Source organism: Podarcis melisellensis, assembly GCF_964234715.1.
Source record: "Podarcis melisellensis genome assembly, chromosome: 3".
Lineage (NCBI taxonomy): Eukaryota > Metazoa > Chordata > Lepidosauria > Squamata > Lacertidae > Podarcis > Podarcis melisellensis.
In genome coordinates this window covers 90,589,932-90,610,222 of record NC_138530.1, presented here as the reverse complement: position 1 = coordinate 90,610,222, position 20,291 = coordinate 90,589,932, and the positions used below count along the sequence as shown (strand labels likewise).

Below are 20,291 nucleotides of genomic sequence, written 5' to 3'. Positions count from 1 at the left end.
TTCTTTGCTGGGACCAGAAAGGCATTTGGACACATACAGTGAACAGTCTTTTGTGAAAATGGCACTAAAAGCAATGAGATTTTAGGTAAATGTTTTAAGACAGCCAAATTTCTCATTTGGTTCATCAACTAAAGAAAGAAAGAAAGAAAGAAAGAAAGAAAGAAAGAAAGAAAGAAAGAAAGAAAGAAAGAAAACCATCATCAATGGGCATATCTCAAAATCTCTTGTACCATGGGGAGGGATGTCAGGCAAGGTTGTTGCCTTTCAACACTGATTTTCAATTTTGGGTACAAAAATGTTAGCAACTGCAATAAGGGAAGAAAATACCATAGCAAGTATTTTCCCACAAAATAGAGTGGCGTAGGAGAGCTGAAAATAATGCCAATATATCTCACATCTGGCAACCAATGCACTCCTTTTCAGATAGTACATGGGTAGATGAGCCTAAAAAGCCCAGGACACAAACTTTCACAGTCCTCTAGCAGATATGATGACTCATTAACCAGATGTCATGTATTTAGCGTTAACTCTGGAAATGTATCCTTGATTCTGACCAAACTAAGCCTCCTAGAGCAAAATATAACTCAGGAGGCTTTGTTTTGTCAGAATCAAGTACAGTTGTACCTTGGATCTTGAACAACTTGCGAGTTGAACATTTTGGGTCCCAAACGCCGCAAGCCCAGAAATGATTGTTCTGGTTTGCTAAAGTTATTTGGAAGCTGAATGTCTGCCACGACTTCCACAGCTTCTGATTGGCTGCTGGGGCTTCCTGCAGCCAATCAGAAGCCGCACCTTGGTTCCCAAACCATTTTGGAAGTCGAACAGAATTCTGGAATGGATTCTGTTTGACTTCCAAGGTCCAACTGTATACACATTTATAGTTAACGTGAAATACATCACTTTTGGGAAAGGATCCACCATGTCCCAGGTTTTTTAGACTCATCTACCCATGTGCTATCTGAAACCAAAGGGGGCACAGTGGTTGCCAGATGTGATTTGTTTTTCAGCTCTCCTACCCCAGTCATAATGCTGCAATCCTAAACCCCCACTTACTTGGGTGTCAGTCCCATGGAACTCAACAGGACTTTACTTCTGAGTACATATACTCTGATGATGATCACATCTTACACACATTTAACTTGAGTGATTTCAACCAAACGCCACTGAAGGTGTGCCAGAGTGTGACTTACCTCAGGGGTTTTTTGTATGTCCTCATTCTCCGTTGAGAGACATATAAAAAACGAGGCCACGAAATGCACAACAGCCTCAGACAGCATGAAAAGAAATTTGACTGCAAAATTGTGAATCGCAGCTCAAATCCCCACAGCTGCCGTACTCCTTTTCACACTTTACTGGGGAAGGTAGGTGTCTTCTCTGGGGGACTTTAAAGATTATTGCAACACACGAGGGAAGGGGGCGGAACAGAACAATATCAATTCTGCAAGATGAAGAAATAATCTGCACTCCCTGGGAAAATAGATTAAGCTGTCAATCTGCTGTCAGCTGCCATCATCACAGAAATCTATGGGGAAAGGAAGTCTTGGTGAAAAGGAATTGAATGAGGGTAATATTTGTAAGCATAAGGTAAGAAGAGCCTGCTGGATAGGCCCAGCAGCCTGTTTTCACAGCAGAAAACCAGATACAGTGGTGCCTCGCAAGACGAAATTAATTCGTTCCGCACGTTTTTTCGTCTTGCGAGTTTTTCGTCTTGCGAAGCACAGTTTCCCATAGGAATGCATTAAAAATCAATTAATGCGTTCCTATGGAGACCACTTGCCAGGCTGGCGGTGCGGAGAAGGGCTTTTCTCCCCACCGCAAGCCTTCAGCACAGGTACGGGAACAGAGGGGAAGGCGTGCAGCGCTTCTCCTCTGTTCCCGGGGCTTGCGGTGAGAGGAGGGTTTTTCCTCCCCACCGCCAACATTCAGAACAGCATTCTGAATGTTGGCGGTGGGGAGGAAAGCCCTCCTCCCACCGCAAGCCTTCAGGACAGGTCCGGGAACAGAGGGGAAGGCGCGCAGCGCTTCTCCTCTGTTCCCGGGACTTGCGGTGGGAGGAGGGTTTTTCCTCCCCACCGCCAACATTCAGAACAGCATTCTAAATGTTGGCGGTGGGGAGGAAAGCCCTCCTCCCACCGCAAGCCTTCGGAGAAGCCCTCCGAAGCCTGGCGGGGGGAGGAGGGCTCTCCGCCCCATTGCCAGGCTTCGGAGGAGGTCCGAGGACAGTGGGGAAGACGCGCTGCACTTCCCCGCTGTCCCTGGAGATTTCCCTATGGGCTTTCGTCTTGCGAAGGAAGCCCATAGGGAAATTCGTTTTGCGAAGCGCCTCCAAAACGGAAAACCCTTTCGTCTAGCGGGTTTTTCGTCTTGCGAGGCGTTCGTCTTGCGGGGCACCACTGTACAGGGGGGAAACCCAGAAGGGTCTAAGCACACGAGGAATCTGCCCTCCATAGATTTCCAGCAACCCATGTTCAGAAGCTTCACTGCCTCCAACCACAGAGGCAGAACATAGCCACTGACGCTAGTTATTGGAGGCAGAGTTCCAAACATACGGAAACAAAGGAGAACGGCGAAAGGCAGATTACGTCCCACCACTGAGCAGTATAGTCGTAATGAGCTTGTCTTTCATATTCGCTATCTTAGCCAGACATGTTACAAAGAAAAGAAGAAGAGCAGAAAGCTCTGGTTATCGAAGTCAGGCAGCTCTGTTTGCACAATGGGGGGAATTCCAAAATCCACAACCAAGCTGGGCTGAAAAATAAATCCGTGTCGAAACCAGACAGAAACACACTGGTGATATTCAAATCCGTAAATGTGTGGTTGCAAAAACTATGAAGACCAGACAGACACACAACCAAAGGGAGAGTGCATGACGATTCTGGGCTCAGGGGGGAAAAGCTGTCATTTGGAGGCTGGGGATTTCTGCCAGCAGCTCTTGTAGGTATTCAAAAGTCATTTTTATCCATTTTAGCAGCATGGATTATCTCACTAGTAAGAAATGTTTTTAGTGAGAAGGACTAACGTTTCTGCATCCTTTGGAGGCTCTTCTGTTATCTTTGCAACAACAGCCCTTCTATTTGTTTGAGAAGGCCCATAACTTAGTGGCCGGGCATCTGCTTTGCATTTAGAAAGTCCAGCTTCAATCTCTGACATCTCCAGGTACAGCCACACAGCAGACAGGCCAATAGCTTAATACAGTATAGAGCAGCTTCCTGTATCCTGTATTCCAGCTTCAATTATTGTACCCAGCAAGTCAGTTAACTGTATCCTGCTACACAGGAACTATAATGTAAGGGTAGAGGAAAGGGGATTGATACTGTGGAGTGGACTGTACTGCCAAGCTTAGCTATGTTCCCTTCACCTTGAAGGAACCAGGTAATCAAGGCCTTTGTTCTCCCCCAGACTATGTGAAAAGCTCAACCGCATAGCTCTCACAAGTCACTCTTCCAAACTTGGGTCTTCAGCTGTTCTTGGACTACACTTCCCATCATCCCTGACCACTAGTCCTGCTAGCTAGGGATGATAAGAATTGTAGTCCAACAACAGCTGGCAACCCAAGTCCTTTACCAATAATCTAGGAACTTTCACCATTTTGAAACAAAGCTAAGTTTTACTGCCTGTGCAGCGATTCTGAAGCACATGAATCTGACCTTCAGAGAGATTGTAAGTAAACCATATTTATACTTCCCAAACATGTGGTCTTTTTCCTAGGGAAAACTTTGGGGCTCGCTTTAAAGGGCACATTTTAAAGGGCTAACAGCCTATATTTCCACATCTACGTTGCTTAAATCTCTGCTAGGGTTGTCTCACCAAAGAGTACTTGCCCCCAACTTGGCACCAACCAAATAAGGCTAACATCTGCCAATGATAGGCTGCAAAACAATGGATTTGAACATTAAGAGAAGAGATCCATACAGAAATGGAACAACTTGTCTTGTGGAGCACCAACCTCCTTGAAGGTTTTGAAATAAGCCAAACAGATCTTTCTGAAATACCTTAGTTTTTAGACTCTGCCATTTCAGAGCAGCAATCTGACGTAAATGACTAAAAGTTCCAGCCTATGCCTGTTTACTCAGAAGGAACAATGTATTCAGTTATGCCTGCTCTCAGGTAAGTGTGAAATGGGATTGTGGCCTGGGCTGCATTTCTCCTTGATTTTAAAATAGCTGTAGGAATTGGAAGGCAAATCGAAAGGACCCTGAAGCTTTATCAGCACACCTGATGGGACAAACAAATACCTTCCGCTGGTCTGCCCACACAGACCCAACAATTTCTGGAGGATCAGTTTTCTAGGCATTTCTAGGTCCCCTGGCATGCCTAGAACAAACTGCAACTATGCTAATCTTTCCACCACCCAAACAAAAAACGAAACAGAATTTCACCACTTTCTGAAAATGCCAGCAAACTCTTATCTTCCACCAGCAAACCATTTGCAACTTATAAGATGTGGGGTGGGGGAATTTATGGCCTTTTCTAAAATGCAACCGAATCACATAAACTACATCACAACTCTCTCTCTCTCACTCACACGCACACACACACTCTCTCTCTCTATATATATATATAAATAGACTAACATACTTACCGGTGTGCAGGATGATAAATTACAGCAGTTATTCCATGGACATAATGGCTGCTGAAGCTGAAACTGTGGCTTTCTTGGAAGCTCTGATTCGTTCCAACACTGGACAAAAGTAAAGGCATTTATTTACTCATTTGTTGCATTAATATGTTGCCCATCCATGGTTAAGTCCTCCAGGCAGTTTGCAAAATAGTTAAAAATGAAACAAATATAACTATTCAAAAAAAGTTAAAATAACAATATGCGGTGGAAATCATCATTTAAGAAGGCCTTCTTATAGACAGCATGGAGGCAGCAACAAGAAATCATTTCAAGACCAGCATTAAACCAGGAAGGGTAAAAAGAAATTGGTGCAAGAATTTTAAGAGCAAAAGTGGCTGTACGTACTTGTTGGAAAATAAATGGCCTGGGGCGGGGGATAGATGTTTACCTATTTTTTGGCAGGTGCAAATCAACAATGTGAGAATGAGGCACTGCATAATTGAGGAGCCAGTGCCAAAAGGTCCCTGTCCCTGGTAATCACTTGCCTCCCTTCATTAGGTGAATGAACCTAAATAAGGACCTCTGAGGGGGATCTCAAGGATCAAGCAGAGAGAGGACAATCCCTTTGGTCAACCTGGTCTCATTCCCAAGCCATTTAGGGCTTTAAATGTTGAAACCAGCAGTTTGAGTTGGGCCCATAAACAGACTGCAAGCCAGTGCAGATAACAAAGCGCAGGCATGATGTGATCACAATTGCAACGCCCCTGCTAAATGCCCTATTCTGGACCGGGGGGGAGGGGGACGCAAGTGGCATTCTGGTCTAAACCACTGAGCCTCTTGGGTTTGCTGATCAGAAGGTTGGCGGTTCGAGTCCCTGCAACGGAATGAGCTCCCGTTGCTCTGTCACAGCTCCTGCCAATCTAGCAGTTCGAAAGCACACCAGTGCAAGTAGATAAATAGGTACTGCTGTGGCGGGAAGGTAAACAGTGTTTCCGTGCACTCTGGCTTCCGTCACGGCATCCCATTGCACCAGAAGCAGTTTAGTCATGCTGGCCACATGACCCGGAAAGCTGTCTGTGGACAAACACCGGCTCCCTCGGCCTGAAAGCGAGATGAGCATGCAACCGCACAGTCGCCTTTGACTGGACTTAACCGCCCAGGGGTCCTTTGCCTATTCTGGACCAGCTGAAATTCCCAGACCATTCCCAAAAGCAGCCTCGCACATAATTAATTTTTTTATATTCCACTTATGAATCACTTCCCAAAATGTATCCCAAAGTGATTTCAAAGCAGAAAATATAATGCACTGCAATAACGCATTCGATGTGTGGTTTGTTTCACTAAAGTATGTTAATCCCAGTTAATACTGTTGGCTGGTGCAGAGGCATCAACCGAGCGCTTACCTGACAAGGTAGCTCTTCAGTTCGCCACGGTAATTGATGACCAGCAGCTCGGCTGACCATTGGGCGCTCGCTTTGTATTCCAGAAAAATCAATCCAGCAATAGCATAGGTCAAGTCTCCTGGGAAGCTAGCGCCCTGTACCAAAAGAAAACATTTCTTAAAAACAAATTTCAAAAGAATTTTATTTGGCAAGGGAGTTAAAAAACAATTCCAGGAATGAGAAAATTGTTTCTACACTGAACCCAAAAAACGAACGCCATTGTTGTTTGGTGGTAACACTGGGAATGAATAGGGTTCAAATTCCCTCCTGAGTGACCTGGCACCAGTTGCTATCTGTTACCTTAACTACCTCACAAGGTTGTTGTGAAGATAAAATAGTGAGGGGAGAAACCAGGTAGGCCACTGGCAGCTGCTTGGAGGCAAATTGGGTTATAAATATAGAAAACACGGCAGCTAGAATATTATATGCACAGAAATGGAAAGAGGAGCAGGTCCCAATGAAGGGAGAGTGGCTTTTGAAATGGCACAGAAATAGTAAAGCCGACAGAGAAATTAAGAGATCCGAATTACGAACTTTTCATAGAAGAATGGAGGCCTTTTGTGGAATATTTTTAAAAATACTACAGTCGAATGAAATTGCAGGATCTGAGAGAAAAGCAGCAAAAGAAAAATGATAAAGTAACTGTAACAGAGAAACTTTTTTCTAGTATATAAAGATATAACGCAGTGGAAAAGGTTTGAGTAAAAATACTGCAGAAATGAGGGTGGGAAGTCAATTCATAAAACAATGTAACTATATGATATGATGAATGTTTGAATGCTTGAAAAAATTCATAGAAAAATGTGTTACACAAAAAGTTTATAGAAAATAAAATAAATGTGCTAGCGCTATTTGCGCTAGAACCAAGCTTAGGACTAGTGCGATGGGATTTTTGCCTCCTCTTCTCCCCCTATCTGTGCCCTGTGCTGCCCACAAATCTGCTCTGAAAGGTTATGGGGGAATGCCAAACAGGTTTAGGGGGTGCATGTTCTGTTGTGCAAGGAGAAAGGTCCAAGATCATGAGAGCTGGAGTCCAATAACATCTGAAAGACCACACATTTCCTAACCCATTTTAGAACATATCCCTTCTTAAAGCTTTCAAGAGGTTACAGTGCTGTAATCACCTGCCTATTAGAAAGCCTAAATAGTAGGTTTAGGATTAAATAAAAGAAAAGGGTGAAAGCTGCCACAACAAGCAATATTTTTGACAATACACGAAGCAGCAGACTAGTTCAGATGTTAAACCGCATCCCCTTGGAACAGCTATTTTCAGAGGGCCACAACAAAAGCAATTCCACCCTAAAGCACCGACAGCTTTGCTGCCACAAATAAAAATTAATGTACTTCTGTTTGGCTACGTGAAAGGCTGAATGGAAATTCACCAATAAACATGCAAAGCGACCATTCAACAAAATGAGCCATAAAGCGCTCACAATGCAAGCTCTCCCCGCATAAGTACGTCACATTAAAACCGTAATAGCTAAAAAGCTTCCATTTGCATGCAAATTGGACTTGTAAAATCCGGAAAAGAAAAGTAAATACCGGTGAAATGACCAAGAGTTCACTGCCGACCAAATCAAACACTCGCACGGTCCCTGTGCTTTCGCCATAGGCGAGCAAAGTGCAGTCGTGACTCCATGCTACACGTCTCCATTGCGGGTTGGGATCCTTCGGGACTATGGGGGCAGAAAGAGACATGTTAATAAATGCAGAACAAAAGGTGTATATGGTCACTTTTACTTCCAGTAGGCTGTGAAGGCGGCAGTCTCAGCTGCAATATCAACTGATCCACACAAATAGGGCTGCCAACAATTTTAGGGTCTTCCAAAAGAAAGCTCAATAACTTTTGGGGTGTTCTGACTTTTACTTTTTGAAATATGGCAACCCTACACACAAACAGCACAAAAAAGCTACCACACGGCAGCCATATCATCACTATCACAAACCCTAATAAAATATCCGTTCACCGAAAAAGGTATAGGCAGCCTTTGGGTAACCCTGAGGTTTGCAGAAGTAAATAAATAAGATTAAATCTAATGCAATTGTGTATATGAAAAACAGCCCAATGACAGCATGTTATGTGGTCACAATATGCTGGAATAAAAACTGAGGATTAGGGCAACTGTAGCTGGGGCTGGAGGGTAAGAGAATGGAATTTTGTTAAAGGTCTCACTTGTTAATTGCTACTTTTCGTAGTTTACTTGTGTATGAAAAGCTACATACCTTGACATTTCCCAATGACAGATCCAAACTCATCCTTCGCAGACCTGCAGGATTTGAATTTCATATATAAAACTTGATGCAATGTACATTTGTCAGGATTTACGGCTGTGTCGCTAATTCTCTTGTCTAAAGCAGAAATGGGGCTCCTGCGACCCTCAAAATGTCGTTGGACTCGAACTCCCATGAGCCCTGAGAGTCAAGGATGATGGGAGATGTAGTCCAACATGTTCCCCATCCCTGGCTTTAAGAAAATGAACATGCACAAACAGATTCTGGTGCATTAATAGCAAACTGAATTGTGCCAAGTATATATGGATTCTGACCAAACTGCGGGAGGCAGTGGAAGACAGGAGTGCCTGGCGTGCTCTGGTCCATGGGGTCACGAAGCGTCGGACACGACTAAACGACTAAACAACAACATATATGGATACTCCAGTTGCCATCGGTTCGAGGAAGTGTGCTCAACAGTCAGGGACAATAAGAGTGCTAGTCCAACAAAATTTAGAGGGCACCACATTGGCCACCTCTGCTGTAAACACAACACAAACTTCACAATGAATCTGACATAAATAAGCTGTTTCTATAATAATAAGGTAACTTCCTTGCGATTTTAGCACCTTATTTCACATGCAGGGGATATCTAATTCAATAACATGTATCAGATATTAAAGCTCTTTAGATTAAATATCAAAACTAAAGGACAGAAGTTTCAGACCAGTTTTTTCCCCATTCTCTGACTTGGAATTTAACTAAATACTGGCTGTCTTCACATGATCAGATGTAGCCGTTTTGTTGCTTCCTTGACACAAGCAGCAAAAGGAACCAGGAACCAACAGCGAGCTCTCTATTACTTCCATACTGGGAAACTATGCTTAAGGCTTCCAAACAAACCAGGATATGAAGGCACAAATTAAAGTTGGCTTCCAAGTCCTGGCATGTTCCCAGTTTGGACATAACTTGAAGCTATGATTCCATGTGATTTTAGTGCTAAACACCCAGGGAAGAACAAGGATGCACAAAGTTTGTGTGTGTAACAAGATTTGTTTACGCAAAACCTCCAGACTAGCAATATGGCTACTGTGTTATATGACCTCGCACACTCCAACTGGCAAGACAAAATTACTAAAATAGGTATGCACATTCTGTTATACTTATACAGCGATCCTATTCATTTCCTGGGAGCAAGCCCGACTGAACTCAATGGGGTCACTTCTGAATAGGCATCCATATGATTCTACTTATTCATCTTACCTTATTTCTATGCACTGGTCTTGAACAGCTGCTAACAATTTTCCATTGCTAAAAGAGAAAAGCTTTGAATGAAAAAAAAAACCCCACATAATAATTACTGCTTTCAAAAGATGTCAGGAATAATTTTATATCCTCCAAGTCTTAAACCTAAAGGGTAAGCTACTGTTCCTTTGGAACCTGAATTGGATCATATTAAGTATAAGAACTCCCTATTCCAAATGCCACCGCTCTCCAATAACCAGCATACGTCAAAGATCAGACAGTGGTCTGGTTTGAATGTCATGTTAAGCCAAACCATGGCTTAGCACAAATGCACAAGCTCTGAGAAGGGAGTTCATGGCTGCTTCACGCCTCCCAACTGTTTTGCTGCTGCGCTGAGCTAAACCATGGATTAATGTGGCTCCCTCAGAAGACCGTGAGGGCTCCCCACAAAATAACTCCACCATTTGCTACACCACTTTCAGTCACAGTGCATTAAGGTCCTATATAGCATAAATTAAATCCTTATTCCCTTTTTCCAACCAATTAACTCCTTGCAATTATCTTTTTCTGAAGTCATCCCTGTGCAGCAGGCAGCGGAACGGGGCATGAGAAAAGCTCTGAAGCAGAACACTCTCTGTGTCACAGCATTTGTCTTCAAAATTACAATGATTACAACAAACCAAGTGGCTTTTGGAAATAGATTATCACACAAAATGAAAGGAAACTCGAGGCAAAACGGCCTCCTGGATATGTTTTGAGTTCTTTTCATTAAATGGTTTTTGACAAGTTTTCCGGAATATTCTTCCCTGTAGGCCTGCCCAATACCAACTGTCATTACTCCGTTTGAATCCCAAGCCTATGGGAAATAAAGCCTCCAACATACACTCACACAGAGATTTAGTGATGGAAACCTTTAAACCAATTCATACTCCCATTTCAGTTGCCTCAGAGGACAAACCCCCACCAAAAGTCATTTCGTCGTAACTTGACTTGAATGACAGAACTTGCCTTCCGCTTCAGAGCAATAAATTCCAGTGAAATATTGTTTAGGAGGAAACTTGTTATTTCCCTGCCAAGATGCACACAGCTACTTTGAAACTATGAAATACATCTCCAGAATAAGGAACTGTGGGTGTTTATTAAAATAAAGTATGCTGTGACATCTATGCAGACAAGCCTTCACAGAGTAATGTTAAGGAAAGAAGGGCCTTGAGGAAAATGTACTTCTGTACAGGATACACAATAGTAATAGATATATTATATGAGCAATAGTTTATAAATAAAACACAGAACAAAGGACTTCTGAACAAATTAGGCCATATCCACACCATACATTAAAAGCCCTTTTATGCCACTTTAATGGTCATGGCTTTCCACTAAGAATAATGGAAAGTGTCTGTTAAGGCTGCTGGGAACTGTAGTTCTGTGAGGGGTTTCCTGACAACTCCCAGCACCCTTCGCAAACTAGTAGAGATGTGAAGCAGAGTCAACACAGCAAGCCTTCTTCTTCTTTGGCGATCATTTGTGGCTGAGTAAGATTGTCTTCCATGAACACGGTCTTAATGGTGAGTCCGTAAGTGACATTGGAGACCCATTCTGGATCCACATGTCCTTCCACAGTGGAGGCATAGATTTCCAGTTGATCACAGTGCAGGTTTGCCAAACGTGCCTTCCTCTTAGGACGTTTCTCACTTTCAAGCTGAGTTCAAGCATTTACAAAGTCCATGATGCCTTTGGTAAAGGCTGTTCTCCAGTTGGAGCACTTGCAGGCCAGTGTTTCCCAGTTGTTGTTGTTGTTGTTGTTTATACTACATTTTTTTAGATTTGCCTTCAGAGAGTCTTTAAACCTCTTTTGTTGACCACCAGCATTACTCTTTCCATTTTTAAGTTTGGAATAGAGTGGTTGCTTTGGAAGACAATAATCAAGCATCCGAACAACATGACCAGTCCAATGAAGTTGATGTTGAAGAATCATTGCTTCGACACTGGTGACCTTTGCTTCTTCCAATACACAGGTATTAGTTTGCCTGTCAGCAAGTCAATTACTCTAGCCACAACCCTATGCTGCCTCTCGCTAGCTTATACTGCTTTGGGTCCAATGTAAAATTATTCTAACATATTTAACAAGCTCAACTACACTAGCATAAGTCACAGTGAGAATAAGTGATTTTTCCCAGCATTAAGATATCTTAAGAATATTGAATGGTTTATATAATAGATGTGTTGCATTATATGATATGCTTACAAATGTCTGTGCAGACATTTAGTTTGCATGGCAACTGTAATGTCTATTCATTAAACACAATATTTATATTTTAAAAAGCCACCGTAAAATGGAAATTGCCTTCTGATAATATCACCTGAGTATAATCTCCCATCAGCAATTTCGAGTGACACCACACACCCCCACACACACTTGCAAAGGAAAAGCAAAGCCACTTACCTTGCGAGGACTAAGTGCCAATTGATCTGTTTACTGACCAGGCGGACAAGTCCAACAGGGAGAGAAAATTTTGCAGGGCTGGAAATAGATACATGCTAATGTTGGAGTGTGCAAAGCTCAAACATACAAAAACACTGTCAGCATTGTATAACTTCCCAGATCAGAATTATATTCCCAAATAGTTATTATATAAAACATCCTAAAAACTGGCAGCAATCCCGTATCCCTGGGATACATGCACAATATACATCCATGCCCTTCCTATGCAGCAAAGGTTATTTGCAAATATTAATGCTTCGGGAAAAGATGTTCACTACAGCAACCAACTACTTTATTCTCACCAAGTGGGCAGCACAGTACTTTGCAGATGTCCTGCAGTAAGCTCACAACTTACGTGCATCTAACTTGTGCACATTCAGCTTTATGAACTTGACAAAAAAAAATGTTTTAAGGGGGTGGAAAAGGAAAAAAAGATGTCCAGAGGAAAAGACTTTGGAAATCCCACCAACCATTGCACCCGATGTGTTTTGACTATACACAATTTTAGCTTCAGGCACTATCCCCAGAAAGTAAGCCACACGTAAATTGTGGTCTTACCCTGTGCATCCTTTCGAACTAACTTAACACAGGGTTTGGGTTAGCTTCTGTTTAATAAAGGACAAAGAAACTTACCTGTACCACAAATATCGGAGCAAAAATAAGGCAGGGCCTATAAAAGAAGAAAAAGTTTGAATTCAGAAGGCCCTGTTCAAATCTTTGAAAGAGAGAGAGAGACTGGCAAAAAAGGCTACTTTTCTATAGCTTTTTGTACATTTCTTATACATTCTTCGAGGTCAACTCAGACATATTGAATGGGACTCCTTATCTAACCATCCTTTATCTACTCCAGCCCAAGGAGGCATTGCTTACCTTCTTCCTCTTACTCCCGAATCCCATCTCTTACTCTGCCAATCTTACCTTTCAACACTCATTTCCATTACGCATTCTGACGCTCAAGCAAATACAAAAGTGTTTTATCACCTTAAACAATAATATTCCTTGTTTTGATTCATTGCAGCACACGTTGCTGATGTGTAACAGTTTATCCTTGGGCAGTTTAACACTGGACAGCTACAGTCTTAAGGCCTGGCTCCAACACAGCAAACCCTGTGCAGATCTACGCTGAAGTAAGCCCCACTGAACACACGGGAGCTTGGTGCCAGTTGTATCGATGACTGTATAAGGAGCAACCTTAAAAGCCTCTTTCTCACTACTCCATTTGCAACACTGACAAGAGCTGGGTTCTCATGCTGGCAAATGCTAGAACTCCAGGCATTCTATCATAGATCCAGAGAAGTGAAAACAACAGGTGCCTCTTCCTGCAATAGATACCAATAAGTAACTGAATCAATGCCCACTTATATTAATTGCAGCTGGAGTTGGGTACAGTAGGCAGGAGGAGAAGCTTTGACAAGAAAGATGACTTTACCTCTTCAGTACCAGAGGAGTCTATAATGTCACATAGCTCTGCTGCTGCAAAACACTACTTTTAGCTGCCTTGCGGACCCAGTGGGCTATCAATGCAAAATACAAACATCAAAGGCAATTACATGATGAATCCAGCTATCAGTGATTAAACAGAATCAGCTATCAGTTTTTGATAATGTACACTGGCCATGTTTGGATGTCACATCAAACCATAGTTTAGCACGTGAACACAACGTTCAGCAAGCCTCAGGGTAGTTGGAAGGTTTTCTTCCAGATTTCCATTAAACGGGCCATCCGAATGCTGAACTGCACGTAACTGTAATGGCAGTTTCTTTAAACAAGGGAGCAGCATCACCCATTACTTGAAGTCAACTATGGTTTGTCTAAAACAAGGTAAGATTAACCATGGTTTGCAAGGCTTCACCAACATGACAGGCTGGGGCTGATCTAAACCAGAAGGAAAAGCTGACCTCTCCCTTGTAGCTGTGCTAGAGGAGTACATGGTTAACTGGAATATCCAAACAGGGATTAAGTGTTTGCAGAAAACCTTTTCTAAGAAATCTCAAAATATCTGATTTTTGCCTATACAGCCGTACCTTGTGAGTCGAATGGAATCAGTTCCAGAAGTCCATTCGGCTTCCAAAATGTTTGGAATCCAAAGTGTGGCTTCTGATTGGCTACAGGAAGCCGCAGAAACCCCAATGTTTTGGGTTCCAAAGAACGTTCGCAAACCAGAACACTCACTTCCGGGTTTGCGATGTTCGGGAGCCAAAACGTTGGAGTACCAAAGCGTTCGGGATCCAAGGTACAACTGTATGTGTATATATCTGACGCTGGTCTGTGACCGTATTAATAAATTCATTCATTCATTCATTCATATGTGTATAAATGAATGCCAATGAGACACAATCGTTGCAGAAAAGGCAAGCAGCGTGTAGTTGGGAGAGGGAACAAAGAGAGAAAAGAAACGAAGGGCATTAAGAGGAAGAATACTTTCCCCGATAATTGTTATGCAATACATGTTGCCCAAAACAATAGGTATACGGCAATATCAGATAACAAACTTTATAAACAAATCCAATGAATTCACACCCCATTCATTTCCTCCACATAAGATTCGCTAAACAATCCATCAGGGCAAGCCATGCATATTTACCTGTAATTGCTCTAGTGATGATAAATGAAGCACCATGCTTCCGGTTGCCTCTTGGCTGAAATTACAAGAAAAGAATTAGTCTACAACAACTGAACCCTTTATTCACCAACCTACTAAGAAAATGAAGTTTATGAATCACCTGCTGGGCTGCACAACTATTTAAAATTCTTTTTCGGCTCCAAGGGCATTTTGCTGGCAAGCCATTCAACATGCTTGTCACTCCCAAGTCACCTGAGATTGCTACCTTTGCGGATGGCCACCAGTCCAAAACAAGTGGAAGGATAGACGCAATTAGGTAATAATATAAACGTGCCAGGTAACATAATGCACCCCTGCTTTAGCAGTTAGAACCTCTTCCTTGGGATACTGCCCCCACCCCAATTTGGAGCTACAGTCACTGGAATCTCAATACTCTCTTTAATGGCACAGGCCAGAGACGAAGTCCTCAGTATGAAGATAAATATAAATTAAACAAGAATTATTTGGGCTGGCCCCCAAATAGAAAGCAACCGCGGTGCTGGTGTACTAGATTACACTGACAAAACAGCTGCTGGAGTTTATTACAGTGACTAATATACAAATATACTTATATGACAATCCCGGCCTGACTGCACCAGCTGCCAGTTAGTTTCCAGGCCTAATTCAAAATGCTGGTTTTGACCTATCAGGACCGCAATACCTCAAGGTCCACCTCTCTCCATATGAACTGACCTGGACCCTGTGATCATCATCTGAGGCCCTTCTTTGTGTGTCTCCTCCATGAGAGGTCCAGAGGGTGGCAACACAAGAATGGCTCCCTGTTTATGGAATGCCCCTCCCAAGGGGGCTCATTGGACGCTATCATTATATACCCTTAGGTGCCAGGCGGAAATTTTCCTCTATAACCAGGTCTTTGGCCTTTAACTATCAGTGGCCTTTTAGAAGTGAGTGGGATGTTTTTAATGTGTTTCTCTTTCCTCTTGATTTTAATGTATCTATGTGTGGTTTATTGTCTATTTGTTTGGTTATACAGTAATTCGTTTTGGGTTATCCCTGGCAGGATAAAGCAACTAACAAATTTAATAAAAGAAAGAAAGAAAGATTATTAAAGATCCACTGGGCTATGCACTCCCTCCTACCTAAGGTCATTGCAAATAAACTCTGTTGCAATTATTGGTTTGTTTGTTTGTTTATGTGCCAAAGCCTAAGTTGTCCTATGGAAATAGTATTTTGAACAAGGATAATAATATTTTTGAACAAGGAGGATACAACACATGTTGTTTATCACCCTATAGAATTGCTTCTATAGAATTGTTTTAGTAGACACATTTGGGGAATTACAAAATAGAATGAAACAAAGCAGTTCTTCCTCTTTTAAGGCTTAGACCTGATCAAAGAGCAGAGGGAACCGTTCAATGGATTTGCTCCCAGATAAACGGGAATAGGATTGAGACTTACAGTGCAATCCTATGCTACCTGGGAACAAGTCTCAATGAACACAGATGGGCCTACTTCTGAGTAAAAATGTAGAAGACTGCATTGTAAAGCTGTAGTCCTGAGTGCCATTAAATTCATTCAACTGCCTGGTTCATACAACACACCAAGCTGAACTTTGGCTTAGTGATACTCTGTGTGCCCCCAGAAAGAAGTGCTCCTACCCAGTTGTTTTTGCTGCTACATTTGGCTTAGTGTTGTCCGAACAGGGGCGGATGCCTCTTGCCTCACCAACTTCAAATTGTAGCTAAGGTTTGTCTTCAACCACGAGCCCCAGTTTGGGTGGAATTTGGCTTAGCTCTCCATGGTGTGGCAGCAAAAAGGACCAGGGAGGAGCAAAGTAGCAGCATCGTAAACCTCACTATGTTCAAATTAGAGCAACTAGCTTTAACAGAATATAGGACTCCTCTAAAAACAAAGAAACGCACGTCATCTAGATACAAATCCTATACAGATACTCATTTAAATGTAAAACAGAATGCACAGAGGTGAGCCCCAGCAACCTTTAATATTCCATTTGCATAGGTGCATAGCCAAAAGACTCTCTATGCACACATTTTGAATTAGCTGTTTATTGATCTGTTTGAGGTCTTTTACCAACCAGCTTGTTTTACATACTGCTTTGTCATTTCTATGGCTGTTTGATGCTATATATCCCTTACCTTTCCCGCCCCGACCTGTCCACAGTGATCCACAGTCACCTCCAGGCTTGACTACTGTAATTCGCTCTATGCGGGGCTGCCCTTGAAGCTGTCCCAGAAAGGGCAGCGGGTGCAGAATGCTGCAGCGAGGCTCCTCACAGGGTCTCTGCCATGGGAGCATATTCACCCAGTGCTTTTCCAGCTGCACTGGCTGCCGGTGGAGCACAGGGTCAGATTTAAGGTGCTGGTTTTGACCTTTAAAGCCCTTCACGGCCTAGGACACTCGTACCTATGGGACCGCCTCTCCCAGTATGCCCCAGAGAGCGCCTCAAGGTCCATAAATAGCAACACCCTAGTGGTCACGGGCCCTAAGGAAGTTAGATTAGCTTCAACCAGAGCCAGGGCCTTTTCAACTCTGGCTCCGGCCTGGTGGAACACTCTGCCTCATGAGACCAGGGCCCTGCAGGATCTGATTTCTTTCCGCAGGGCCTGTAAGACAGAGTTGTTCCGCCTGGCCTTTGGCTTGGAGCCAATTTGATTCCCTCCCCCTCTTTCTTTTTTCTTTTTCCTTTCTCCTGTGATGAGGCTGCATTTTAATATTTTAATGTTTCAATATTTTAATGTTGTATTTTAATCTTGTTTTTAAGTTGTATTCATTCAACTTGCTTTTATTATTGCTTGTTAGCCGCCCTGAGCCCGGCCTTGGCTGGGGAGGGTGGGGTATAAATAAAAATTATTTTTATTTTATTTTATTTGTTGTTAGCCACCTTGGGCACCTTTGTGTAAAAGGGGGGGGTTTTAATTCAAATAATAAAGAAATCATATTAAAATAGTTTTTATAAAATTTGTTGTGTTTCTTCCAAGTGGTTGTCTACGCTTCAAGTTCCAAACCTAGCTTGACTCTTACAGCACACTTCAACTGGAACCAGGAAAAGCAGAAATACACAATGCAGTGTGAGTATCTCCTTAAAAGACCAAAACATCAGAATGATGGCTAGTGCCCATATTCAAGAAAACATTCTATATTTCACATTCACATCCTCAGGATGCTTGCTGACCACACATCCTTTTGCAAGAGGCCAGGAACAAGCAAAGCCAACACAGATGTGAGACTCACACCAGTCTTGAAAATGGAAAGCACTTTCCAGTGGTAGGTAGCAACCACAAGACGTAATAATCCCAGCAGAGGCTAGGAATTCAAAATATATTTTGGTTATATAATTATTATAATTTAGTTTTGCTTGGTAAGTGGAAATGCATAGAAATCGTTAAAAATAATGGCCAAGTACTTGTGGTTATATATTTATTATATTATTATAATTTATTATTAAGCATTTCCTGCCGTTTTCAGAAAGTAAAATTGAAATCCCTCAATTTTCTTAAAGCAGTTTATGCACTTCTTCATGAAAAGTAGACTTACCAAGTTAAATAAGAATAAGAATAATAACAGTATATTTTTTTTATTTATACCCTGCCCATCTGACTGGGTTGCCCCTGCTACTCTGGGCGGCTTACAAAGCATATAAAAACAACATCCAATGCTAATAGCAACCATATATTAAAAAGTCACCATTAACTTTAAAACAAACCACTTATATCAAATAAAGCAATATTCCACAATCCATTAGCATCTAATAGCAAAGCCATTGGTTTCAAATACATGGCTCATATCGGGTTATGCATTTAGCATTGTGAGCCGACTTCTGTAGAACTTCCTCCCTGTTGACTTCAGATAGGTCCTGGTTATATGTATATTTTATAAAATCTATGCTCCAGTTGATTGCAAAAAAATAACAATAACAACAAAACAAAAACAAGCCACCAGTACTTTTAGCAAGCGTGTTAAGTAAGCTTTTCTGTTGTTGTGTTTCATTTTATCTTTAGTGTATCTTTTGTAACCTTCTTGTACCCCCTTTACAGATGATAGTATTAACTGGCCAGAAACACATGTTTAATCATAGCTGTCAACTTTTCCCTTTTCTTGCGAGGAATCCTATTCGGAATAAGGGAATTTCCCTGTTTTTTTAAAAAAAAAGTGAAACGTTGACAGCTATGTGTTTAATACCCATAGCTGAAGAAACCTGCAAAAATTAAGCTTCAGAACAGAATAATGACTTCTTTTGAACTGACGTGTTCCTGAGTAACTCTTTGCAAAGCAATACAATACAATTCAAAACAAAACAAAGACGAATAGGAAATAAATGGTAAAAAGCTAATTAAATAATAATAAAATAATAAAAATAATAATACGATAATAAGAATTAATAAGAAGAAAAGGCCATGTCCCAAAGGACACGTCTGCTCAGGAGTAAGAGCCCCACTGGTTTGATAGGCAGCTTGGCGCCCGCCCCTCTTCCCTTCTCCTCCTACGTGGCTGGGCAGCCGGGCAGGTACCTGCCTGCCTGCCTGCCTGCCTGGGGGGGGACAGGGAGACCCACCTGCACCTCCGTCTCCGGCGGCCACTCGGTGTTGACCAGCAAGTCGTAGAGGATGTTCTCCTCTTCGCTTTCTTCTGCTTCTATTGCCGCCTCCGAGCTGCCTCTGCCAGTTTCCGCTTCGCCTCTTCGCACAGCAGCCATGATCATCGGCAACCCCGGCTGCAGCTGCTACGGCGGCTCGCAGGGGACAAAACTCTCTCTCTCTCTCTCTCGATAGAGGCGTTCGGTCTTTAACCCTTTACGATCCCTCCGCGAAGCGCTTCTAGGTAACGCGAGCCAGCTGTGTGTGTTGTAGCGGAGGCTGCAGACGTCCTGCGCTACCTGACATATGAATAAATCCCGCTGAGCGGGATCGTATCAACTCGCATTGTTATTATGCAATATATTATATATTAACAAATTATGCGTGACTAAATCCTGCTGAACTCATATACATACACTGTTTTAATATATTATTATATCAGCATATCATATATTGTTATAATACCATCTATATTAATAGATTGTGTGAATAAATCCCACTGAGTTTATATACATATACTATTTTTAATATATTATATTATATTGCATTATATTATAAAATATGATTATGAAAGGTGTTTTTCATATAATCATATATTTGATAGGATCAATATATTGATATAATCAAGTCCAACCCCCTGCAATGCAGGAATCTCAGCGAAAACCTCCCTGTCAGAGGGCCATCCAATCTGCTTGAATACCTCCCTTCCCACAATTTGAATCCAAGTTACAAGTTATGTTACTGGTGGTTTGGACAGGTCCGAAATTGGCCTTGCGCAGCCAACCCTTGCTCTCTTTCTTAAATGGGTTCTAGGCATGAAAAGGCTAACAGAAGTGTAATATCGGCTTGTTAAGGCATTATTCTCCAGCGTCCAGTAGTCTAACACGCAGTCCTGTACTCTGGGACTCAGCTGCAAACAAAACGTTTTAAATGTGTTGCAAAGTGCAATATACGGTACAAACGTTACACCAGATGACAGTAGGGAGCTATGCAAAACCCACTGTATTTTTCAAAACGTTAAAAAAAAAACAATTTCACAAATGTGTGGAATCTACCCTGGGATTCATTTCATTTATAAGTCCCTAAAAGGCATATCCAGTGGGCGATGCATTAGTTCCTTCCAAATGCCATCCAGTTTCCTCCTTGTCATTCCTCGCAAGGGGAAGCAAAAGAAAGCACGCTAGCGAACAGG

The 20,291-nt window shown here is 42.2% G+C and overlaps 1 protein-coding gene across 2 annotated transcripts in view; it reads right to left on the bottom strand.

Annotated features, from left to right (window-relative positions):
- Positions 1-19,261, bottom strand: part of NBAS (NBAS subunit of NRZ tethering complex) — a 178,468-nt gene extending 159,207 nt beyond the window's left edge. For both annotated transcript variants that reach the window (XM_081905888.1, XM_081905889.1), the window contains exons 1-9: positions 19,078-19,261; positions 14,526-14,580; positions 12,575-12,611; positions 11,903-11,980; positions 9,478-9,525; positions 8,227-8,270; positions 7,546-7,679; positions 5,965-6,098; positions 4,583-4,681 (exon numbers count right to left, since the gene is read on the bottom strand). In XM_081905888.1, the coding sequence (XP_081762014.1) occupies positions 4,583-4,681; positions 5,965-6,098; positions 7,546-7,679; positions 8,227-8,270; positions 9,478-9,525; positions 11,903-11,980; positions 12,575-12,611; positions 14,526-14,580; positions 19,078-19,224 (776 nt within the window). In that variant the 5' untranslated portion in view covers positions 19,225-19,261. The remainder of the gene's footprint in view (positions 1-4,582; positions 4,682-5,964; positions 6,099-7,545; positions 7,680-8,226; positions 8,271-9,477; positions 9,526-11,902; positions 11,981-12,574; positions 12,612-14,525; positions 14,581-19,077) is intronic.
- Positions 19,262-20,291: the final 1,030 nt, after the last annotated feature.